The sequence below is a fragment of the Trachemys scripta genome, chromosome 14, assembly GCF_013100865.1.
Source record: "Trachemys scripta elegans isolate TJP31775 chromosome 14, CAS_Tse_1.0, whole genome shotgun sequence".
NCBI classification, from domain to species: domain Eukaryota; kingdom Metazoa; phylum Chordata; order Testudines; family Emydidae; genus Trachemys; species Trachemys scripta.
In genome coordinates this window covers 25557695-25584323 of record NC_048311.1, presented here as the reverse complement: position 1 = coordinate 25584323, position 26629 = coordinate 25557695, and the positions used below count along the sequence as shown (strand labels likewise).

Genomic DNA, 26629 nt, shown 5'->3' with positions numbered 1-26629 from the left:
GGGGGTGGGGGGGAGCATGGGGAGGTGGTGGAGGAAAAATGGGCATTTGTTAATTTTTGGGCACTTTACTGAATGATAGCCACAGCTTAATATGCAACATTAGGCACCAACTTATGTTTCTGAATAAATTGATGGATTCCCGCATTACTGTTCTGTGGGAAAACCACTAACCAACCACCCATCACTTTTCTGGATAAAAAGAACACTAAATGTTACGAATTCAGCATTTTGATCCAGTGCTTGGATTTGTAAAAAGCTCTTTGTTTCTTATTTAGTGCAATTTCAGAATCTGCATATGCACATAGAATACAAACATATTACACTATCAGAATACTTCTATCCTAAAGAATAGGTTTTTGTAAACCTTTGACGTGCTGGTATTTTCTCACAAATATTTTTTTTACAATATTCAGAATATGCTTTTTGAATTGTTATTTCTATTATACATATTGAAGGCATATGCTACAAAAATAAAAAAATCATTCTGTTTTACTATAAAAAAAATCTATAAAGATTAGATGGCTAGAGTTCTAAGAGCTACATGAGTTAGTAGTGGACATGTGACTAACGAGGGATGTAAACTTTGAAGATACAGACTGAAATCCTTACAACAATAGTTTCCATTTCCTCTTTAAAGAGAAGTCAATACAATAATCGGTGTTATGTTTGATGGATACAAACATTTTAAATTAACAACTCTGAACTTGAAAGTGTAAAGACCATTGTAGATAATGTGGGCACAGAAGACAGGGAAATGTTAAAGAGAAACAAAAAAGATAGTTTTAAACTATGAAGGTAATTCAGACTTCCAAAACATTACAGCTGGTGAAAGTCAGCCTAGCACCACTTGGTTCAATGGAGCAATGCTGATTTGCTCCAGCTGAAGATCTATCCCAACAGACCCCAATCCTGGGATCAGTGAATATTCAGCACTCAGTGAAGCAAATAGGAATTTTGAGTGGGCAGAGCTTGCAGGAATGGGCCTTAAACATATGGAATGTGTGAATACTGTTCACAAAAAACAAGTGATGTTTTGTCACCCTACACTGTGCTCAATAAGCAGCTACAGTTCCTCAGAACAAGATCAGAGCATATTTTTTTTAAAGTGGAGAGTTCACATTCAATAGGACCAACCACACCACTAAAATGTTGCAGTAATCTCTTTTTAAATCTAAAAATATTCTAGATTATTTCTAGCTGACAGTTTAAAAAAAAAGAAATCTGCAGTCACACTATGTAATGAAATAGGAAACGAAGAGCATACATACAAGGAATTTCAAAAATGTGTTACTCTTACATCAGAACTAAATAACAGTGGTATATTTTCAACATTCGGATATTCTGTAAGAAGTCACCATGGATTACATTAACATTTTTAATGCTGTTGAAAGCTACGGAACAATAGACAATATTTTTCCAGGTAAAGACTGTAACTTGCACTTTTTAAGGAGGCTATTTTGGATCTCAACTAAGCCTGCTTACCCCAGTGAGTAACACTGCAAGCACATTGCTGAGTGTAACTGCTAGACTGAAAAACATCAAGGTCCTGATCCTATAAAGACATACGTGCTAAAAATTAATCAAGTTCATAAGTTTTTGTAGGTTTCAGCGCAAAGACCATAAATAATCAGCATTGTCTCTTCAGTGAATGCTGTCTTCTAGAAAAAAAAGTGCATTGGACTGATAGGGAGGACCTAAATTTTACACCTATTAAAACATACCATGAATAACATCACATAATAAAAAATAAAAAGCAGCAGCACAGGATACAAGTCTATATACACAGGGAAAAATACCTGACTGAAATGCAATCTAAATAGAAGCACAGAACTGTGCACTGACCTCAGAATGGCTCCAACTTACAAGGATATCAAAAACTTCAAAACAAGTCAATTACAAAAAGTGAATTAGAAGGAAGTTTCTAGTATTACAACTGTCCAAGCGCTCCAGTCAATTTTAGTAGTTTTTCCGAGCACGTTTTGCAATTACAAATATTCTTTTTTCCCTTGTTGCTAGTTAGCCAACATAATACTGACGATCCTGACTGTATGGTTAGTGGAGACCAGACAAATCTAATTCATCATCTTCACCACGTCATCTAACTGGGATTAGATTTTGCTTGGACCAGGAACATGGTGCTGAATAAGATTTGCCCTGTCTATGACTGCTAAATCATGGCTTTCTTCATCCTGTTATCAAAATCAGGTTCTCTCGATTGTGTTTATATGGTAGAATTCTAGAATGTAAATAGGCCCAAACAGGGAAAAATTAGTAGGGGCCTGGTTTTCAAAGGTGTTAGCACCCACTACTCCAGCTGAAGTGAATGCAATCCAGAACAATCAGCAGATTACAAAAATGTTCCAAACACACATCAGATTTAAAGTTAGGTGTGTCCATTTAAAACTGGAGCCTCATCGGTGCATTGGAAAGGAGAATTTGGACTATTTACCCATTGTGATAGTTTTGGCGCTATGCTGAGGTATGCTGTAAACACATGACCACCAGTACGCAACGTTATAAATAGATCATAGCCAATAAGTAGCACAATTTCTTATAAAAAAGATAAACATGAATGGCAACTACTGTCAGACCTCAACTATTTTATTTCAAGGGGAAAAATAGAAAGGGTGTAGGGCCCACCTTATGGATTGGGAACATTGCTTTTGAAAAAACAAACAAGATGCAGAAGACCCAAGAATACAGAAGTGTCTCCAAAAATCAATAAACTTTTACTCTGACCTGTGAACTACTCTAAGAAAAAGATAAATATATATATTTTATACAAATTGTGAAAGTTAATAAGTAAGGAGGTTGTGAGGGGATAAAAAAAGTTCACTCCATATCTAGGTTTTGTGTGCAAGTTTAAGCCCACCAAAAACATTTCAACCTGTAGGTTATAAACCCAGGAAAAGGATTTATATCAGAAGCACTGACCGATCTTTAGGTACACTAGCATATGCTGCAATAAAATCTCAATGTAGCCTAGAATTACACAGCTTTGTGAATGAATATTTTGAATGCTTGCTAAATTAATAGCTCAATATTTCTGCAGCTGTACATTTTATTCAAATTAATATGCTTATGAGAAGCCTCTGAGAAATTAAATGTATTCATAATTTATGTCATCCTTAAATGCTGTGTGGCTTCTCTTAGAGCAGGGCACGAATTTCAATAGCAGAGCACCCTCTTCTGAGTAACAAATATATTGCAATATTTTTATGTTTCCAATTGTCAAAGCCTATTTTTAATTAAAAAATAGGATAATCAATGGACAAAACTGTATCAGGTGCTTCATGTTTTCTATCATCTATTTTTTTAAAATGTGAATTTCATCAGATTCACAGCCATGATAAATATACAACAGCACATGAGCAACTACCATTAAAACGGAAAAGTATCTTTATTTAATTTATATGCAAATTAGATGTGGGGAGGCAAATGATAATGTCTTATAACTTCTGCAGACTAAAGTGGTTGCACAGGGAGAAATTCACAACAGAATCTGACTCTAAATTTGTGATGAACTGAAAAGTTTTGATTAAAATAAAACAGTCGAGCAAGAGAAGTTAAAAAAAAAAAAAAAACCTAAAAAAACCACTGGGTGGTAAGTTGGGAATTGCAAGATTCCTGTGATCACTTGACATATTTAAATTCCAGCCTTAACATTTGTTTTTAAAAAGTCCTCTGACCTGTGGACAACTAGAGACAATTGCAGGAAAAGTGGGTATGGCATATCTGACTTGGAGATAAACATGTATAGCGAGTGCAATCTTCTACCACCCTCAAATAGAATTTTCTGAAAGGCTTTCCAAGCATACACCATCTAAATTTGTTACCCATCAAATGCCCTCGACTATTCAGACATTCACTTCTAATCACTCCTACATGCAGCATAATTCTCCTCCCATCAGTATGCAAAGAGCGATGATCTGGCTGAGACAACTAGGGCCATCCTCAGAAAGCAGCTCTCCAAAATTACCAAGTAGGTATTAGATGAAGTGTTACCTTCACTGTCCATTCTCCTCCTGTATTACAAAGCTATTCATGGATTTGTACTGCCCAGAGAGTCTCTCACCCATTTGGCACCAGATCCTGAGAAGTGCTCAGCGAGTTGCTGTCAGTGGAAGCAGGGCTGGCTCTACTGTTTTTGCCGCCCCAAGCAGTGCGCCGTATTGCTGCCGCAGACGGCGGGGGCAGTCGGTGTGCCGTGTAGGGCGGTACGCCCGTTTCTGCGGTGGCGGCCGAATTGCCGCCGCGGGCAGCTGAACATAGAAGCTGCCGCCGAATTGCCGCCGCTGCGGAAACGCGCGTGCCACCCTAACGGCGCATGGACTGCCCCCGCTGTCCACGGCAGCAATTCGGCGCGCTGCTTGGGGCGGCAAAAACACACCGACTGCCGCCCCTTGCAGATTGCCGCCCCAAGCACCTGCTGGGAATGCTGGTGCCTGGAGCCGGCCCTGAGTGGAAAGATCCAGCTTGTCTGCATACAGTACCTCCTGGCCAATACCCCGTTGTCTTAGGTGCTGTACCTGTTTCCTTCCTCCAACCAGGAGCAAAAACTGGGAGACAGCCTGTTCTCACTAACTGTGCTGTTATCTAGAGCAGTGTTTCAACGACCGGTCCATGGACAGGCACAGGTCCCTGAGATCTCCCTGACACAGTTTAGGAAGGCAGCAATCCGGTCCCTGGTATCCATCTAGAGACAGGATGGATTTTCAATCTACCATCTCCTCAGGACCAGGAAAAAAACATTTTGTAAGTTTTGATTTAAGGGTAGGGTGGGGGTTCAAACTTTCAAAATTCTGGACAGTTTTTGATCCTATGAGTATTGAAATATAGCTTGAAAATTTCCAGATAAACTTTCGATGACTCTTCCCAACACAGTTTGATAAGTTTAGATAAAGAAATCCTGTCATTGTCTTTCTAATGTATCTGCATTCCAAATACATACCCAGTTTTTCCAGAGCTTTATAACTTGTCTGTAAACATTAGTACACAAGGATAAGAGCATAATACTTAAATAAATATTTTTAAAAATAAGTGTGAATAAGTTACTCAAATATAAATAAATAGAATAGAGGCTTACCAGTTTAAAATGATTTTTAAGCTAGTATAACCTAAATCAGTTTTAACCAAAGAAGATTTGGATAGTGGATCTATTTATAACATGGTATATCTACTTTGGGTATTTTTAATTTACTTTTTATGTCGACTTTTATGACTCAAATCGCAATGTATTTACATGATAAATTATAAATTCAAAGAAGGTCTATAAGGCTACCAAGTATAAAATTTACATTTGTCAACACTTACAATTAATTACTTTCTAATCACATATATAATAAACACCTTGCAAATCTGTCTAATTATGAATTTACTAATGTCAGTAGTATTTAGAATCTAGCATGTAAACTTTTAAAAAGGGACACTGTCAAGTTAAAACATATTTTTATCTTGAAAGATTATTAAAAATGGAAGAGTTTCAAAAATGTAATTAACTTTTTACCATATAAACTATGTTTGCTTTTTGCTTTTCACTCAGCATGGAAAATTCAAACCAGAAAGGTTCTGTTTAACTTCCTGGTCTCTCATGCACTGATATAGTGCTGTTGTGTTTGATTTCCATAAACCTGTACAAAAATGCTTAAATAAATTGTTTAAAAATTGTTTTCATTAACATTAGGTAATCCATGGAAACTTTTTTTTAGATTTTGTAAAACAATTGCATTTGGTTTACAAAACCTAGATATATGGCCTACCCTACTTGACTGTGTCCCTTTAAACTAGCATACAGAAAACAAAAGGAAAGTTATTTGAGGGCGCTGGCTTAAAATGACAAAAGAGGTAAGAACATTCAGTGTTTAGACCAAGACTCTTTCCTTAACCTATCACTGGGCTTAACGTATGTAGCACACATCCACTATAATTTCAGTTACTGTTCGGAGATCATTTGCAGTACATGAGCTCAATTGGATTGATTAGTGACAGGTTTACTCCTTAGCTTCAAGCTTTTGGCTTTGTAGGTTAAGTTACTCGCTCGTAAAAATAACTAAGGAGCAAATATTTATTTCTGCTGAAGCGACCATGAAGTTTTAAACCTGAGAAGCTTTAACCTGAGAAGCTTCAACTAGGTCAATATTTACCTTGAGAAATCTTGATGGTTACCTAAACAGGATGTTTATATCTACTGTTACATCTATTCAGAATTTTCATATCACTGTTTGTAATAATGCTCTTTTGTGGTCACACATTTAAATGGGAGATAAAGTTCTAAATCCCACAGAGCTATTATTCACCTTGCATGACCTAGTCAGGAAGCAAAATTTACATATGTTCTCCATCTGTTTTAGCAGATAATACATTTTTACTGAATCAGATCATATCTGTATATACGATCAATGTGGTGGCACAGACTGACTTGCCATGTTGCTATTTTCAGATCATCCTCAGACAAGATCCGTTATCTGTAACAGTTTTTAAAAAGTGTTGCCAATTGTCATCAAAAGAAACAATCTTGTTATAGGTCTTAAAAGATGGTTGTGCTACCCAAAGTCACATTTCGATATTTCTGTTATGTGCACTTCACAGTATATTATTGAACTGAGTAAGACATACTGCTTATTTAAAAAGAGAAAATAGTATTCTCAAGACATACTAAACATTTAGCCTTAAGAAAAATCAGTTTAAGTTATGGTGAGATTTTCATTTTGATAGTATACACCTAAGTGTTTTGCTAAAGGTTAGCCTGGAGATTTTTCCATTAATACTTTAATACTTGAAAGCATGGCTTTTTTTTTTTTTTTTTTAAATCCCTATGCCACTCAAGTCTACACCTTACTGCATAAAGGTATCGTTATTGAGACAGAACATTTAATATATATTTAAGTTTTTTAATGAGAATTGATTAATATATTATGTAAAATTCTTCAAAACCTATATATCTTCATCCGTCTGTTCCCTTGTGTGTTCCTGCTCAGACATGCTGGAAGCATCATCATCCGTTTGTTCACCCGAGTGATATAACATCAGTGCACGTGTCTTATGAGTTATGGTAACAGTGCAGGGTCCCTGTGCCCATGGCTCTCCATCCACCTGCATTGGCATCTTTGAATTCTTCAGAATCAGCTGGTATTAAATAAAAGAGCATATATGGAATCATAACAGTTCACTCCAGTCAAAGATATTTCATTTACACCTACTGCCTACGTACTGATATAGCAAGATTTTAGCCTCCCAGTAGAAAATCTTAGTATATTGTTAGTTACACACATGTATAGGGTGTCCATAATTGAGTTATGGGGGTGCAATTTAAGTGGCAATTAACTTTTCCAAGAAATATGAACACCAGACTCCCCGACAAACTGCAGCTTTTAAAAACAAAGACGTGATCAGCAGCTGAGTGCCTAAGATGACACATTCACTGAAAAACTTGGGTAAAGGTAATTATAAATGCTACGTACCCTCACAGTGTGTGCCTGTCCTAGTCGAACAGGATTGGCTAATTTCACCTGAATCTGTGCACAGTGGAAAGAGCCATAAACCCCAGCAACTTCCAGCAATCCATCATCATACCTACATTTTAGAAAAGGAGACATTTATTATCAAAAAATAGCTGTGAACACCACTGAAATAACTGTACAAAAAACTTTATATAGTCTTTGTGTTAATAGATAAAACTATTATGAAAGTGACTGATATAGTACATAAGCTTAAAACTATCTGTTTGCCTTCTGCTGCATAACAAATTCAATGAATTCTATAAAACCTTAGCACCTATTCATGTGAGCAATCCCTCTGATTAATGGGACTGCTTATTTAAGCCCATTGGCCCTTACACTGTAATAAAAAAGTATATATTATAACCATTGATGCACTACATACCTTGCCAGGGGATAAGGCTCATCACCCATTCCTTCCCATAATCTACAGCCACCTCCCCAGTATCCAATATTCAGGACGATGATTCCTTCCAAATTCGGCAGATCGATTCTCTCACCATCCAACTCTAGCTTTACAGATACACAACAGATTGTTAGTAAGTTACTGTGGGCCAAATTCTGCACTTGGGCATGTGCCACTTCTCTTCATGCATTAGGGTGGGCATCCCACTGAAGTCAATGTGAACTTGTAAGACATGATCAGCATGTGTGTTATTTATAAAATAAATATAAACATATTAAGAAACAATATTTTTGACTTCATAATATGGTACCGTATCCTACAACCCCCATTTCTATTATTAACTAGCACATTACAGTTGCAAGGGTTCGTGACTCAGACTTGTATAGTCCCTCTGCACTGGAGCAAGTTTCACCTATACATTGGGATTTTAGCTACAGCAGGGGCTCGATCCAAAGTCCATAAATGTAAATGGGAATCTTCAATGGGCTTAGGATCAGGACGTACTGTAGTACTTTGGATCGAGCCCCTGCTGTAGCTAAAATCCCAATGTATAGGTGAAACTTGCTCCAGTGCAGAGGGACTATACAAGTTAATTTTGCTATTATACCAAAAGGTAAGCAATATACAGGTATGCTTTAAGAGGTCTCTTTGATTGTATCTAGTGGAAGCTTAGACTTAGGCGTTGCTTAGACTTTTTTATTTATAAAAACTACTAGATCATTTCCATTTCAGATCCTGCTTTCTTGAGGGAGGGAGATGCATGTTCCCCAGGGAAAAAAGTGAGTTAGCGAGAGAACGTAAGATACCTTACCTCAATTTTTTTGTTAAGATCTTTACATTCCTGTACTAAACAATCTTTGGTTCCATAGAAAAAATAAACAGCCTACAAAAAGTTAAAGAGAAATCAGTATCAGAAACAGAGAGAAAGACAAAGATAATTTAATTACGGTTATAAGAGCTCAATCTGAAATTCTTATGTAACATGAGATATTTGTGTATCCTCTTTGCTTTTAAGTTTTCAGGAAAAGGACGACCCAGTCATTACCACCTAGTGCAAGTAAGAGTTTTTCCTTTTAAAATAAAATCCGTATTACACTTTTAAATAGAGTTAGGCAGTGCCATTGCTCCAGTCCATTAAGTTTCCAAATGACTGAGAAGCTCTACAGAGATAAATATACTTCAGACTGCTTTGCAGGTCATTAAGAACAAGAGTCTTTCCCTCTGCTTCCAGAAGGGGAGAGCAACCCAAATAGTTGGAACCTGGCTGCAAATGCACCTGACCCACCATAAGCTCCCCATGGAAGCTCCTCTACAAGAGCTCTAGGACTGAACCTCTTCGAAAACTGGGGTGGGAAGAGGTAGTGCTAAGAAGCATGTTTCATGGCTGGTACTAGAGTCCATATTCTCAGCCACTACTGTACAACCTAAAAATATGGAGTGGTAAGTGAGCCAATAGCAGCATGGCGGTGGGCCAGCAGAACAGCTGCATGGAGACAATTGACCAAGATCCGTGTGCATCTCAAGACATGTACTGCTGAAGGAGAATGAACTTCCTGACCCAGGGAGATAAACCCTGAATGCCCAATGGAACAATGAAGATGAAACTCCAGGAGCTAAACTAGAAGAGTTTCTCTTTCCCTATGTAGGAAAATTTCACATAAGGGAAAATAGGGCCCTAATGGCAGTTTCCAAGGTTGGACATAGCTCCAACAGTGGTAGTTACAACTGCAACAAATCAGTGGCCTGAGCTGTTTCCACGGAAGTCAAAGAGAATTTTGCCATATTACTAGAAAGCATCACTGATATTGAGCAACAACAACAAAATGGAAATACACATTAGAATAAACTAGACACTAGTAAAACACGACCTTAGATTAAGATGCAGAAAAATGTTTTGCTTAATTGCTATTAAATGTAAAAAAAATCCAAGTCTGTCTCAGACTGTTACACAAAACAGCTGATACTTAAATACTTGCATGAATTAATGGAGGCTATTTGCAGTCTTTTGATTAAAGGGTGGCAATTCTCAGTATCTTTGGCAAGAAGTGGGAAATGCTATTTTATCAATCACACCTTATTAATAATTCTGCTGGAAAACAGTGAGGGAGACTTCTCACGATGCGCATGAAAGTTGAGAGCCATGAGAGCATCTGGTCCTATAGAAAAATAGTTGTTCATTGTGAACACCTGCGGGACGACAACAGCTCTAGTTAAAATTATGGATACATGAAAACAAAATCCTAGCAATATGCAAATTGAAAGTTACACGTGTGTAATCTGAAGTAGCAGATAACCAGTTCTTAGTGAATATAAAATGATTAAAGGCTCTCAGTTATACAGGTGCTTCGATGAGAATTACCCAGGGGTGGGAGAAGCACCCACGTTACAGAACAGAATTTGGTCTATGAAATTAAAATCATCAGAAAGACTTTCACTGACTCTTTGCACTTATCAATACACTGACACCACTTAAAAATTATTGTTGGATTCATGGAGTTTTGCACACACTTCTCAGCTACCCTTTGACTTCCTCAAAGAGAAAGAAAGTCCTATGACCACTTTCATAGTATCCTTTATTTTAAAATCTTTTGGCACTTTAAGTGCTCACTGTGGCATTTTTAAAAATAAGTAGGGCTGTTGATTAATCACAGTTAACTCATTTGATTAGCTCAAAAAAATTAATCACAATTAATCAGTTTTAATCGCACTGCTAAACAATAGAATACCAATTGAAATTTATTAAATATTTTTAGATGTTTTTGTCCATTTTCAAATATATTGATTTCAGTTACAACACAGAATGCAAAGTGTACGCTGCTCACTCTATATTATTATTTTTGATTACAAATATTTGCACTGTAAAAATGATAAACAAAAGAAACAGTATTTTTCAATTCACCTCAGACAAGTACTATAGTGCAATCTCTTTATTGTGTAAAAGTGCAACTTACAAATGAAGATTTTTTTTGGTTACATAACTGCATTCAAAAACAAAACAATGCAAAACTTTAGAGCCTACAAGTCCACTCAGTCCTACTTCTTGTTCAGCCAATCGCTCAGACAAACAAGTTTGTTTACATTTACAGGAGATAATGCTGCCCACTTCTTATTTATGTCACCAGAAAGTGAGAATAGGCATTCGCATGGGACTTTGGTTGCCAGCTTTGCAAGGTATTTACGTGCCAGATATGTTAAACATTCATATACCCCTTCATGCTTCGGTCACCATTCCAGAGGACATGGTTCCATGCTGATGATGCTTGTTAAAAAAATAATGCATTAATTAAATTTGTGAATGAACTCTTTGGCGGAGAATTGTATGTCACCGGCTCTGTGTTTTACCCGCTTTCTGCCATATATTTCATGTTCTAGTAGCGTCAGATGATTATTCAGGACATGACATTTTTTCTAAGAACACTTTTGCTGCAGATCTGACAAAACGCAAAGAAAGTACCAATGTGAGATTTCTGAAGATGGCTACAGCACTCGACCCAAGGTTTAAGAATCTGAAGTGCCTTCCAAAATCTGAGAGGGATGAGGTGTGTAGTATGCTTTTAGAAGTCTTAAAAGAGCAACACTCCGATGCGGAAACTACAGAACCTGAACCACCAATAAAGAAAATCAACTTCTGCTGGTGGCATCTGACTCAGATGATGAAAAAGAACATGGGTTGGTCCGCACTGCTTTAGATTGTTATCTAGCAGAACCCGTCATCAGTATGGACGGACGTCTTCTGGCATGGTGACTGCAGCATGAAGGGACATATGAATCTTTAGCGCATCTGGCATGTAAATATCTTGCGACGCCGGCTACAACAGTGCCATGAGAACACCTGTTCTCACTTTCGGGTGACATTGTGAACAAGAAGCGGGCAGCATTATCTCCTGCAAATGTACACAAACTTGTTTGTCTGAATGAATGGCTAAACAAGAAATAGGACTGAGTGGACTTGTAGGTTCTAAAGTTTTACATTGTTTTATTTTTGAATGCAGTTTTTTTTTTTACATAATTCTACATTTTTAAGTTCAACTTTCATGATAAAGAGATTGCACTACAGTACATGTATTAATTGAATTGAAAACCACTTTTTTGTTTTTTACAGTGCAAATATTTGTAATAAAAAAAGAGTGAGCACTGTACACTTTGTATTCTGTGTTATAATTGAAAACAATATATTTGAAAATGTAGAAAACATCCAAAAATATTTAAATAAATGGTATTCTATTATTAACAGTGCAATTAATCATGAGAATAATTTTTTTAATCACGCGATTAATTTTTTTAATCGCTTGACAGCCCTAAAAATAAGAAAGGTTCTTAATGCCAGGTCTGCAAGCAAAACATGTAGCAATCTAGTAAAGAAACTGTAAATCCTGCATTTCTTTCTGTGGATCCCAACATTTTCCAGCTGACACTGCTACTTAACTACTATATTTGCATATTGATATATACAGTTCATTATACCTTGGAATTTCAACTAACCCTGTAACAAGTCAGATACCAACTCCCTCAAACACTATTCCAAGCCCCTCTGCTCCCTGGAGAGTAGGGCCTGATTCTTCTCTCACACTGATGAGAATTAGGGGGTAACTCTACTGATGTCAGTCCCAAAAGTGTAAAACTGATGTGAGAAGAGATCACTCTTTCAAATAATTCACTTTACAGGCAAGTTACTTATCTTTTTCATGTACCAAATGGCTATATCTTTTTTCCTGAAACTTTCCAGAGTGGAAACACATGATTTGCAATCCTCCTCACATTTCCTATTTTATTATTCTTGTTTATTGTGAATTATAAGATTGTCATGTAGTAAGAATAGTGTTCTCAGGACTGCTGGAAACTTGCATGACAGCTTCACTTCTGTGTCAGCCAATTAACAAAGCAGTTCATTGTTTTCAATGCTCCAATGTCATTATCGTTAAAGCTTCCATCTACTTTCCTAATGAACTGTGAACCGAAGAGAAAAACCTAGTGAACAGAGCACTGGACTAGGACACAGGAAACCTGGGTTTTATTCTTGGCTCTTGTCACCGGCATGTTGCGTGACTGTGGGGGAATTATTTCACCTCCCCACGCTTCAGTTTCCCCATCGGCAAAATAGGAATAATGATTCAGACCTCCTTTTTAAAGCTTTTTGAGATCTTCTGATGAGAAGTGCTCCATCAGCGAGGTATTATTACTCTACAACCTTCAGGCCGGGCAGTTTATTTTATTTTATTTAAAAAGCATATGCAAGTAGGAAATAAAATAATCAGTTCATACAAGCATCTGGTAAGATCCACATTTTAGTAATTTTGAAATCATACCTTTTGTTTTCTTAAATTGTAGTATCCTTTGTTTGTTACCTGAACCTTCCATCTGAAAAACAAAAGGCTAATATTTAGCAAAGTTACAGAAGATGAACTACTCTCACTGAACTCAGGGTACATCTACACTACAGCGGGGAGTCGATTTAAGATACGCAAATTCAGCTACGTGAATAGCGTAGCTGAATTCGACGTATTACAGCCGACTTACCCCGTTGTGAGGACGGCGGCAAAATCGACTTCTGCCGCTTTTTGTCGGCGGCGCTTACTACCACCTCCGCTGGTGGAGTTAGAGCGCCGATTCGGGGATCGATTGTCGCGTCCCGACGGGACGCGATAAATCGATCCCCGAGAGGTCGATTTCTACCCGCCGATTCAGGCGGGTAGTATAGACCAGGCCTCAAACTGCAATAAGAAACCAACAACTGCAATGTAAGAAATTATAATTGGAAGACGGATGTTCCTCAGAAGATTCAGAGGTTTGGTTAAATATCTAAAGGTTCAGCATTGGAGAAGCTGCTCGGCAGAGGCTCCTCCATCTCTGACATCCAGTAGCCCCTAGTTTCCCACAGGAGCAGTTACACTTGTGCGCACCTGCTGGTGCCTTGTGTTTCCTTACCAAAACTCTGTGGTCACTGGGTGTTACTATTGATTGGTAATGCTTTCTGGAGTTTATAGATAAAATAATCATGGTGCTGTGGGATTCACCTTTGTACTGTGTTACTTACCTGTCTAGTTTGATTCCATCTGCCTCCATTACATTTCGTAAAATTTGTTCCACTGGGACTTCTCCAGCATAACCTGCACCCCAAGCCAACGTATTAGACAGGTCATTACCTGTTCCGAGAGGTAAGATTGCAACTTGTGGAATATACCGTTCTTGTCCCTGTGACATAGAAATGGTACATTTTAGAATCTCCTTTTTTAGAGTCCTCTCCCTCCCCATTATCCCCAGAAAGTTGAAGATAGCTGAACACCATTAACAGAAAAGCTGCTTCAATGGTTATTACAGAGTGGCACAGCACGTACTGTAAGCACGGCAAATGTCAAATCTAAGCACTTGGGATCGAGAAAATATGAAAGGTTGAATTTTTAAACTAGGCAAATATCAAATGCACAAACATAACATATCCCCAAGTGTGCAGTTCCTTTGGAAAATATCTTGCCTTTCCCTTTACTGCCTTAGCTTTCCCTCTGTAAAGCTGGTCTATCTACCTAGTTCAGAGAGCTGTTGTGAGATTTAAGTTTTCAACTGTGAGAAGTAATTTGAAAAAGTGGCATCACGGTTACTGTTGTTTAATCAGGATATATATGTTTATAAGAAAAACATAGTAATAATAGTAATAACAAATAATAGTTTCTTATTATTATCAGCCCTGCAACCAGGGATCTGAGAGTCAAGCTGGATTCTTTTCTCCCTTCACTTACCACCAGTAATAAAGGTTTTACAGCCCAGCCCACAGAGGAATACCTATGTACTGCCAATGCCTGTAATGGGTTTTCAGGAGCATAACATTTTGTCAAGAACTCGGCTAAGGAGGCATGAGAGGGCCTAGAATCCAGCTCACACCATCTTAAGTATGTTAGCTCTGCAGGGCTAATAAGACATTTTCCTCCACGTATTTCATTGTACCAGCAAATATGTCTCTCTCAAAAGAGTTCATAGGTTGATGATATGCATCATGACCCAGTCGCAGCTTTCAGTACAGTACTTTACAAAGTATTATTAGTTAACAAATATAACATTCACTTTGACTGGCTCCAGAAAATTGGGAAATGGGAATTAAATTTTTATTATCCAATTTTGTGGCCTTTACCACCTGTTTTCTTTTTTCTGTAGCGAAAAGGAGCTGTGTGGATACTAGGCAGAAAGGGTGACAATTGAATTAGACATCCCAGGAGTTCTTGCTGACACCTCTTAAACTGAAAAGATGTTCTATTTAGAAACAATACTAAACACACAAAGTTTCTTCACTTCTTGTCAGTAAATGATGGTAGAATGAAAACCAAATATTTAATAATTTATCTACTTCTGTCCCTTAATCTCTTTCTAAAGTCACAATCTGCAATTGTGCCATTATTTTTGGTAGCTTTAGAAGCTGAATACTTTTGGTGAGAAATAAGCAGCCAGAGCAGAAGAACCTTACTATATTAATGAGTCTATTAACAGCAAATTAAATTTCTCTTTAGATTACAAAGGCATGCATAAAATAGGCTACACTCTGTGAGCAGAATGGCTTCTAAATTAAATGTTCAACGTCTATCTCTTTATTGTACATAAGCTACTTTACAAATACTTTTCTTAATAGGTTTACTCTGAAAGACAGGAATGACCCATATCCAGATAAGAGATTAGGGTTTACACTTTGGCCTGTTACGAAAGTTATTTCACCACAATACATGCAAAGGTATTCAAACGCAATACCTTTATCTTCATTTCATCAATTGCATCCAGGACCCAGCCCACTGTGCCATCCCCACCACAAACAAGTACCCTAGCAGAATTATAAGGCAGCAAGGTACAAAGCTGGAGTGCTTTGGCAGGTGAAATTTTGCTCAGATCAAAAACCTATGAACAAATGAAAATAAAAAGGTCTAAGACAAGACACACAACACAGGGTTTACTTCACAGATCAAAACATCTTCACTTTTATATATCAGGATGCAAACTGATCATAATAAGTTCCAGTCAACTACACTGGCAAATGATCATACCAACGACCAAAACCTACTCAGAGTCATGTGAGTAGTTACTTCAGTGAATATTCATATTAACAAAGCAAGTAGGATTTTGCCCCAAAATAATTTTTTTTAATCCATTAATGTCAATCCTTCATTTTTACAAGAACCAAAAGTAATGAAATAAAAAAATGGTTTAAAAAAAAAAAAAAAAAAAAAGACAAAATTCAGTTTGTAAAAGAGTTTATTCCTTGAGACTACTCTTGGCATTGTTATTTTTTTTAAACAAAGACCTTAAATTCAGACTAGGAGAAATCATTAAAGGCTCTTGCTTTGAACTTTGGAGGAAGAGAATTAAGATGTAGTCAGGAAGTCTAGGAACAGCTATGTTACGTCAGAGCATCCTGTGCCTTCCCAGTTGAGTTTAAGGGACAATGGCAACACAGAGAGAGCAACACAGGAAAAAAGCCAGATGTATTGCCATCTTCACAAGTAAAGTTAGGATTTAAAAAGTTTCAAAAGAATCATATCAAACCCACATAGTCTACTAAGGACCGTTGCACCAGACAGAGTGACCCCGTGATGGTGTCGTACATTGCATCATACAGTGAAAAGAAAAAAATAAGTTATGATTTTTACTTATGATTTAAAGTGTTTTTTAAATTGTTCCCTATCTTAAAAGCCTCATACCTTCCTGAACAGGAGACTTATGGAAAATAAAAGCAGTGAGGGGATTATTGCAAGTTCAACTTCTATAAATCTTGGTGACACCTAGCTCCTTATCAAACTCATTGTAAAAAAAAAAAAAAAAAAAAAGCTCCTTCCTTAAGTTGCATTTGCAATTCTGTGCTAAAATCCTCGTGTCCATTTTTCTTCAAACGAGAACTGTACCAATCTGTTTCCTTAGCTGGAGATTTGTATCAAACTGCTTAAAAAGATCCTGTAGTCCATATATAAGCAAAATGCTGGTGATCTTAATTGAGTCTTTAGGTTATTACATAGTTATGGCTTTTCCCCACAATTACCTGAACTGGGTTTAAGAGAATCTTAAGCTCGCCCAACAATGTTTCGCCCATGTTGTTTCCACTACGAGTATTAGCCAGGATTATTATTGGGGTCCAGTGTTTACCATAGGAGGATGCCAACTGCAGAAAGAAAAAATTTCCATATGTACACAAATGTGACAAACCTGAAAGGAATGAGGGACTTTGAATTCCAACTTCATTCCCCATTCGCACAAAGACAGGAAGAATGAATTACTCCATAATTTTAAATAAAAAGTTGCTAATTCCCTCTTTATAGTGAGTACAGAAACAAGCAACCTTTGCAAATAAGTGATAAGTTTTACAACTTATTTTAACCAGTAGCATTCCCAGTCAGTGAAGATTTAGTTGAAAGTGTCAAAATACAGCTACTAAAAGTCATTTCATTTTTGTGTTTTTTTCATAGTTTCTTGTTGCCACTTTTGCTAATCATCATTTGTAACAAGAGCTTTCAAACAGTCCCTCCCTCATCTACACCTGGATCTTGCAATGAAATCACATCAGAATTATCTCCATAGCAGCCTTGAGGTCTTAAACCCAGGACTATACTCTCATGGAAGAATCAGAACATGGTTTAGGACAGATAATGCTTTTGTTCAAACACAAATGATTTCCATAATAGAGGGATATACAGAAAATTATCAGCAAAGTTGAACATATCTACAAATAGCTTTTATCAAATTTACACAAACATGCAAGTTCCCCTCTAAATCGACTTCATGTTTTCAGTACTGCTAACCTCAAGGGTTCAAATACACAATAATGCAGGCCTCAACTCTCTTTCCCCTCACCTTCGCTGCCCAGTCCTCCAGGCTCCCTACTGGCACACCCCTGCAGCCATCCCAATTCCCCAGCATGCTCCCGTAGCCTGCTCTCCCCTTCACCTCCTGCCAACCTGTAAGCCCCCACTTCCCCAACTTCTCCTCTGGCCGGATCCAGCAGCTGCCCCATGTCTTCAACCTGCAGGGAGGAAGCTTGCTCTGTGCTCCAACATCCAATAACTCTCCTTTCCTGCGCTGGGCCTGTGGGGATAGCTAGGCTAAGACTACTAAGCTTGGAGCGGGGCCGGCTCTGCTGTCCTGGAATCTGCCCTGCTCAGGGCATACAGGGTTGGCTGCCTGTGGCATAAAAAGCACAGTAGCCTATAAAGGCTGAAGGGGGAAGTACAGGCACCTCAGGTAAAATTTCTGAGCTGCTTGTGTTTTATCACAAGAGCCCCCTAAAATTGGTCTGAAATCATTCATAGGTTTTAAGGCCAAAAGAGACCATTAGAACATCTAGTTTAATCTCCTGTATATCGTAGGCCACTAAATTTCACCCAGTTAGTCCTGTAACCAGCCCATTAACTTCTATTTGACTGATTCCTATCTTCCAGAAAGGCATCCAGTTTTGATTTGAAGACATCAAGAGATGGAGAATCCACCACTTTCCTTGGCAGTTTGCTCCAATGGTTAAATTGCTCTCACTGTTAAATTCAAAGTAAAAATAAGGCACACGTTTTTGTCTGGCACAGCTTCCAGCCACCAGTTCTTGTTCTGCCTTTCTCCACAAGATTGAATAGCCCTTTTGTACAGGTATTTTCTCCTTGTAATGTACTTATACACTAGTCAAGTTACTTCTTATCTTCTTTTTGTTACTCTGTTTAGTTTAAGCTCTTTAAGTCTCTCACTGTCAGGCATTTTCTTCAGCCCTTAAATCATTTTTTTTGCAGCTCTATTCTGCACTTTCTCCAGTTTTCCCCAACATCTTTTTTAAACCGTAAACACCGGAACTGTACATAGTGTTCTAGTATCAGCCTCACCGATGGCATATGCAGAAATAAATTCACCTTGCTCCTCTTTTATTCACTACTCCCGTTTATACATACAAGGATCCTATTAGCCCTTTTGCCACAGCATCGCTCTTGGGAATTCATGTTGAGTTGAGTTGCTTGCTCACTATGATCCCTAAATCCTTTGAGTCATTAATTTCCAGGGTACTGTCCCCCAATCACGAAACTCGTGGTGGTACTACGAGTGTTGACACTCTGCATTATTCAATACACTCTATTTTGGTACACAGAAAATATTTTCATTTGACAGCTGTAGCTCTTTGAAGAGTCAGTCTGTTTTCACAGTACTTAATTTTTGGGTACAATGGAAGTTTATTCTTTAACAGGCTTATTCTTATCAGGTATCCCTTAAAACAGACTTTATAGGATTTCTCTCCAATATCTACAGTAGTGGCTTGGAGCATCAAAACAGTTTTCTTTTAAATGGCTCTGTTTACAGATTTTGCTAAAGATTTAATGAATATTCCCTAACATATAATAGGGAATTGAGCATAAATTACTTTTGGAATTTTTGACTAAAGATGATTATGGGATTTAAACAGCTGTGGTTAAGATGTTTAAGAAAGTTACTATAGTCTCAGTGTCGTCTCAGAAAACTAAATGCAAAAATCTGTTCAATCTCAACCAGGATGTTAATAAAATGACTAATAAATTCAAATCAACACACTGAGCATTTACGTATTCAAACACTTATTCAGTGAATAACCACCAATATGTCATTGCACTTATTTAATATTTAGAATTATGTATTATAAATATAACGATAAAGTTACCTTTCCATAATCAGTTCTTTTATCCTTACGTATCTGATTAATGGTGGATAAGTAATATGGTGGAATAATTAAGTTTCGGAATTCTCCAAAACGACACTTCTCGCTCTTCAGAGAACTCTGCATGCAATCATCATGTACAGTGTGCTGACACCAAACGCACCTGAAAATAGAAACAAAAAGAGTCCAAATGGTGGTTTGACTTGATTTCTAACCAACTGTTTGGATTGAAAGGTTGAGTTTACTTATATAGGGCTATGCAAAAACACTTTGTAAAGTAAAGTATATTAATACAGCACAAGTTATGCAATGGGATCACAAAATAATACTGTAGAACTTGCCTTAAAATACGGTACTTTATCAACAGCACTTACACACTTAGAAATGTGCAGGGTCTAATTCAGAAAAACTAGCTGTCCTTTACTTAGAGAATTAACAGAAGAGAGTAAACATGGTCTAAAAATATATTTTTATTTCTCAAACTAGGGGACACCCTAGCAGGCACCAGACTGATTATTGGGAGAATCCTGGTACAATCAAACTTTATAACTGCTTCTCCTAGTGTACGGAAGGATTCTTCAGAAAATAATGATATATAATCACGTTTTTGGTTTTGAATCCCTACAGTAATATTCTGGAACAATTGAAAAAGCAATGTAAAATAGATTAAGTGTTAAAAAGATTTAGAAAAAATTGTGTTTCTAAAATGCATAATCCGAGTGATTTATATACAATATTTTTAATGTTGTAATAGGCCAGGTGGCAATTACTTTTTATTCTTTTTGATTATTGCCCCAAGATCCTTGACATCTGTGCAACACTAGCATCAGTACAGGGAACTAAACATAGCCAACATAGTAAGGTTAGAAAGCAAAGGACAAAGCCAAGCAAGGACGGGAGCAGTGGATGAATCCATCCCCACAAAAGGAACAGGAGTACTTGTGGCACTTACAGACTAACAAATTTATTTGAGCATAAGCTTTCGTGGGCTACAGCCCACTTCATCGGATGCATAGAATGGAACATATAGTAAGGAGATATATATACACATACCAACGTTAAGATGCTAATTAATTAAGAGAAAACTTCTGTAGTGGTAATCAAGATAGCCCATTACAGACAGTTTGACAAGATTAGCCTCTTAGAGTTGGTAGGACAACTCCCATCTTTTCATGTTCTCTGTATGGTTATATAAAGAGATGAATAGAGAGATGAAAGACCAGAAGATGATGGAGAAAGTTTATAACGGTGATTGTGGAGATGCAGCATGAAACTGCAGCACACTATAGCATAATTTTTTAATTCACAAACAGCCATTAATTTTAAAATTGGTAGAGAGCAGAGGAGCTGATAAGTCTGAGAAAAACTCGGAGCAGATTTGTAGGAACCATGGGAGAAATGAGTTATTGGGGGTACTCTTGGATTTTACGTGCAGTGACCACAACTTCGAATATATTGGAGCTTATTAGACCTGATCTTCAAGGCAGACAAAAAGAGTATTAGTGGGATGAAATTAAGAAAATAAAAAGTTCAGACTGAATAGTAAGAAAAACCCAGCTCCTCCTCAAAGTAGCTTGGCACACTAAAACTAGACTGGACAAAGCACTAGTAAATGTACTGAAGGGAAGAGTTCCACACTGACAGAGATGTGGACTAGCTGGCCAAATAGATCGTTTCCACTTCTAATGTCCCCATATGATACATTAGAAAACCAAATACTTTTCTTAAACTGTGAAGTTTAGAAGTCATGCATTCTTATTCTCTCATAATGATATAAGATAGGAGGCAAGTGTATTTAAGGTTCTCAATATCACATTGCTCATAATAATAATCAAGTCCAAGTAACTATATCACATGCAATTCCCTAAATAGACAAAACTGGCATAAACTGTCAGTAGATAATTTACTACCTGCCTTGAGATGAAGTTGTTTCTCCACCACACCCCTCCCCCCCATACATATTTTCTGATCAAATAACTACTCCTTCTCTTCTCCCTTCTATTGGGCTTACAAACCCACAGTGAGAGAAAACCGAGGATCGTTACCACATAGGAAAATGGATCTGGGCTTTTCTGACATTTATTCCTGTTTCAATAACAAACATTTAATAGGCGGAAAGCACAACTTATACTGTTGTATCTTACTTTTTGAAACTAGCGTTTACTGTTGCTACTGCCAGCACAACTGAACAGGCAAATATAGAAAAACTGCTGACATGCTATCAATTAACTCTTCACTTCTTTCTTCTCACTGCCTAACTTCTATATTAAAAAAAGTGAATGTAGACAGCACACTACACTGTGCACACAGCCTTGGGCTGGAATACATGAGCATTGACAGCATGGAGTGTGAAGAAAGTCAAGACATTTATTCCCAAGGAACTGGGAATAGACTCAAATAGGCAGATATCAAAATATAACTAGAAAAGTTTCAGACCTTTGGACAACTTGACAAAACAGCATCCTGGAACAATATTTACTTCCATCTAAAAACAGAGCAGATATTTATAGCTTTAACCAAGTAGGAAAAAAACTATTTTTTTGTGCACTCACTAAAAAAAATACTCCAGGTATACTTATGGCAAAATGATTACTATTAAATATTACAAGACACACTACATAGTCATAACTCATTACAAAAACAAAACTGAGCAAGTTCTCTGTAGGTTTAAGGAGAACAGACGTGCTTCAAATCTACTACTGAAAGGTCACCGTCAACTCAAATTTGGCCAAATATTTAGGATTTTGTAAAAATGAGCTTTTACAAAATTTAAAACCAATGGAAACATTAACATGTTTTGTAATTCCAAGAGAAACAGCTGCTATAAGCAAATAAATATTCCCTTGCATAGCTGGCAACACAAACACTGCAGAATTGAAAACCTGAAAGTGAAAGTGTAAATAGCTCCATTAATTTTCATTAACTGAAAAAAGACATTTCAAATAGTAAAAAATAAACTGAATTTCAAAAATGCTTTTTAATTTAACAATTTAGTGTTAGTAAGAAGATAATAAATTTGTAAATAATGTCGTTTTTCAAAGTTGACAGCATCCCTTTAAATCCTAAACTCTAAGAGTTGTACAGCATTATACAAAGCTGTAGCACAAAAATCCCACTGCACATAGTTGCTCAGCAATTTAACCTATTCCTACAGCTGTCCTGATGAGAGACAATATAGGAGGAAATATTATAATACCTATTGCCATCCTCTGCAGAAGGCTAATCCTGGTTCACCACATCCAAAAACCTGATTTAAGCAGCTGTGGAAGCTATTTTTGAAGTCCCTCCGCTAATCCAGCTTTTATAACCATGGACACTGACATTCCCGATGGGTGACCATTTCTTTTCATTCCTGGCCATGAATCCCGCCCTCAACCAAACACACTTGAGGCTCCTTACAGATGAGAGTTGTTTGCTCTTCCGGAGCTCTACTCACTTACAAGGTGTCACATAAGAGCTGGGTAAAAATAAATAGCAAGTATAATCGAGGAAATAGTAATTCCTTTGTAACATTATAGACACAATTATACTTTCTCTACCATCGTATGTACCTACTCACATCTGTGTCAAAGACAGGGTTGGCTCCAGGCACCAGCCCAGCAAGCAGGTGCTTGGGGCGGCCAAGGGGAAGGGGCAGCACGTCGGGCTGTTCCGCGGCAATTCGGCGGCGGGTCCCTCTCGGAGGGAAGCACCTGCCGTCGAAGAAGAAAGGGGCGCGGTGGAGCTGCCGCTGGAGTGCCCCCGCTTGGGGCGGCAAAACCCCTGGAGCTGGTCCTGGTCAAAGATATTTAATTGAACAATAGAGGGAAGTCTGTCATGGGTTTTTCAGAAATTAGCAGTTGCTGAAAAGATTATCTAAGAGTAGGTGCCTAGGAAAATTCAGAATACAATTGAACTGTAACAGTAGATTTAATTTAAAAGTACTGAACCCCAAACTTTCAGTGTGAAGCTCGCACAGCTGCTGACAACGTGCAAGACAATTCCAATGTCCAGACGTACAGCTAGACAGACAGTGGAGGTACTCCAGGAATATCCATCTGCTGCTAGGGCAGGTTTTACGCTGAAAGAGTTCAGACAGTAAAGTTACTAATGAACAAATATGCCAGATCTGTACATACTTTGCTTGGGATCAACACTCTATTTTCTTTACCATACAAGCTGACTGCCAAAATAGGTTTTTGAAGCTACTGTTCATTTTGAGACCATTTGAAATCTCCAGCTCAACTTTTTGCTACCTTCCCTTCAACAATGACTCACTATTTCCTTAATACCAACACACTAATTATTTTTAGAAAAATAAAAGAATACTATGCATACCATGGAAGACAATTAACCTCAATCTTATTTTTTGTGTATCCCTCTCTCCTTCTCTCTCGTTTGCTATAATCTCTCCATGTCACAGTATGTATGTCACTGAAATTGTAAACCCTTCGGAGTAAAATGCTGTGTCCTCATTCTCTAAACCATGCACAGTTAATTATAGCACTATGCAGACATCTTAAATAAATACTGTACATTATTTCCTGAAATCATGGAAGAAAATGAAACTTGAGAAACACAAAAATTCAACTGGAGGGAAAAGAGACAGGAAGAAAAGATGGGAAACAGATACAATTTATATTGTAAACTGCAGATGAATCACCCAACAGTGCAACCAGTATTAAATAAATGATTGCCAAGACTGAATGAGAGTTTGACAGTAGAAGAATAGCCGTTTTATACATAGAAATATATTAATTGACTATTCGTCCATGCTGCTGTACAGCTTCAGAGCCTGGCAAAAGATTCCTAAGGTGGTTCTTCTAATTAGCTTGCCTCATGAAAACTACCTGAGTAAGTAAATATGAAGCAGCAGGCACCTGTCCATCCCAAAGTATAATGTCTCAGTTACAGTGATGTAAATCCAGAGTATGTCCAGTGAAGTCAATGGAGTTACAGTGGATTAACCGAAAACAGAACTTGGTCCATGAGGATAATATTTACAGAACCAACTCCATGACATTCATCAGGTTGACTAGTACCTTACTCTACAAGTAATCCCATTGAAATCAACAAAAGCTAATTTCAGGGTACTGAGATAACTTTTGATTTGATATTATAGATATTTATATTATAAGGTAACCATAAGCTAATGGGTGACATTTTAAGAATTCCACATTAACTTTCAGGGGGAGTTCTGCTTATTATTATTTGTAGTATTGTACAATAGCATTAGGCGACCAACTCATGAACTAGGACTCCGTTGTTCTAGATGCTGTACAGACACAGAACAAAAAGAGTCCCTACCACAAGGAGCTTACAATATAGCAGGGGTTGGCAACCTCTAGCACACTCCTTGCCAGGGTAAGCACCCTGGCGGGCCGGGCCAGTTTGTTTACCTGCCGCATCCGCAGGTTCGGCCGATCGCGGCTCCCACTGGCCGCGGTTCGCTGCTCCGGGCCAATGAGGGCGGCGGGAAGCAGCGCGGGCCGAGGGATGTGGACCTGTGGACGCGGCAGGTGAACAAACTGGCCCGGCCCACCAGGGTGCTTATCCTGGTGAGCTGCGTGCCAGAGGTTGCTGACCCGTGCAATATAGTCTTAGGAGGATTGAACCCCATTTGCACCTATACTTGTTTAATTTATACTGTGTTTTGTCGTAAGTCCAGGCCCCAATCCTGCAAAGATTTCTGCACCTACTTAAAGAGAATGACTCACAGTGCATGAAGTTAAGTCAATACGACTACTCACAGTATGTAAAGTTAAACAAATTATGAGCAGGAGCAGGCCGTACGTTGTAAGCTCTCTGGGGCAGGGACTGTCTTACTACATGCCTGTACAACATCTAGCAAAATACAGTCTTAATTCTTGATTGGGGTGCTCCAGTAATAGAAATAATAATAAAATAGATGACAGCGAGCTATGCTTTACCCCCAACTTATGACTCCATTCTCCCACCTTTACTCACGCTGAATAGCACCTTATCATAAGCAGTCTCATTGATGATAGGCCCTGTGAGAAATTCTAACAGAGCTTCATGCTGGACAACTTGCTTGAACTATTCTAGCATTTCATTTAGCAGCAAGGTGACCAAATATTGCCACAGCAATTACAATAATGACATGATACCGTACTTCCTGTATATGCAAGCACATTCCTCCGCTGTACCTGTAGTCACAGAGCTTGGGCTGGGTGCCACACTGCTGCTTGCATACGACACAATAGCTGCACAGTGGGACGTTGCCTCGGATCCAGTGATGTGCCATAGAGGTGTGGGGTTCACCATCACTCCTCATCATAATCTCCTTGCAGAGGAAATGTTGGTCAGCCTTCTTGAGACACCCTTCGTGGACACACAGCCCACAGCAACTGCAAAAAGCTCCCTGAAGAATGTGTTGGGCACACACACAGCAATAGGTGGGCTGGCCAAAGAGATCTGTGTAGTGCCAGTCGTGCTTGCTCTGGCGGAAGATGTCTCGCCTCAGCACCTGCCTCCGGGATCGCTGGAAGCTGCACCACAAGGTGATCACTACCGGCAGGATCACTGAGCACAGAGTCCAAAAGGCCAAACTCCAGTCCGCAAACACTCCTGAGGAGGGAGGACCGCTGTTTTCCTCCCCTTCCATCCCTTATGGATTTTAGCTTTCCCTGTCTAAACGGTCAAATTAAACAAGACAAGTAGGGCTAACTTGGGGCTCGCTTCCCAATTCAGGGATACTGTGGGTGGGTTTAGCAACCATCCTTTATTGTATGCTTTAACTTTTCCCCTATTATTATTATTATACTCCCTTTCCTCCCCCCGAAGCCTGACTCACAACTCATCAGACTGGATACCCTACACTTGTTATCATCATAATTAACCTCTGCTTTTCTTTCCACCCTGGTATTATCCCAAAACCCTCTCTTTCCCCTTCCGGCCTGATATACCAATTACTATCAGAACGCACCCTTCTTGTGAGACACCTGCTCCAACAAATGATCAGCCTCACTTTTCCTGATATAAATAGCCTTATTCTCCCAATAACTCCCTTCCCCCCATGCCACAAAAGGGGGTCTGATACTTAACCTCTCCTCTTCTTAATTCAGATAGTACTCCTAGCCCAAGAACTGGTCTAATATC

General features: G+C 38.2%; 1 protein-coding gene across 3 annotated transcripts; it reads right to left on the bottom strand.

The window, feature by feature from the left end:
* Positions 1-26629, bottom strand: DGKE (diacylglycerol kinase epsilon). 3 transcript variants are annotated; one of them, XM_034789808.1, is made up of 12 exons: positions 25678-25934; positions 21968-22016; positions 19535-19694; positions 16913-17032; positions 15634-15777; positions 13937-14094; positions 13209-13260; positions 9976-10089; positions 8714-8785; positions 7882-8009; positions 7461-7572; positions 1-7125 (listed from the first exon to the last, which is right to left on the bottom strand). In XM_034789808.1, the coding sequence occupies exons 1-12, from the start codon at positions 25793-25795 to the stop codon at positions 6934-6936; spliced, it is 1419 nt and encodes a 472-aa protein (XP_034645699.1). In that variant the 5' UTR covers positions 25796-25934; the 3' UTR covers positions 1-6933. The 3 variants fall into 3 exon arrangements, with proteins under 3 accessions (XP_034645699.1, XP_034645697.1, XP_034645698.1); XM_034789806.1 differs by lacking the exon at positions 21968-22016 and having other exon boundaries at positions 25678-26629; XM_034789807.1 differs by lacking the exons at positions 9976-10089; positions 21968-22016 and having other exon boundaries at positions 25678-26629.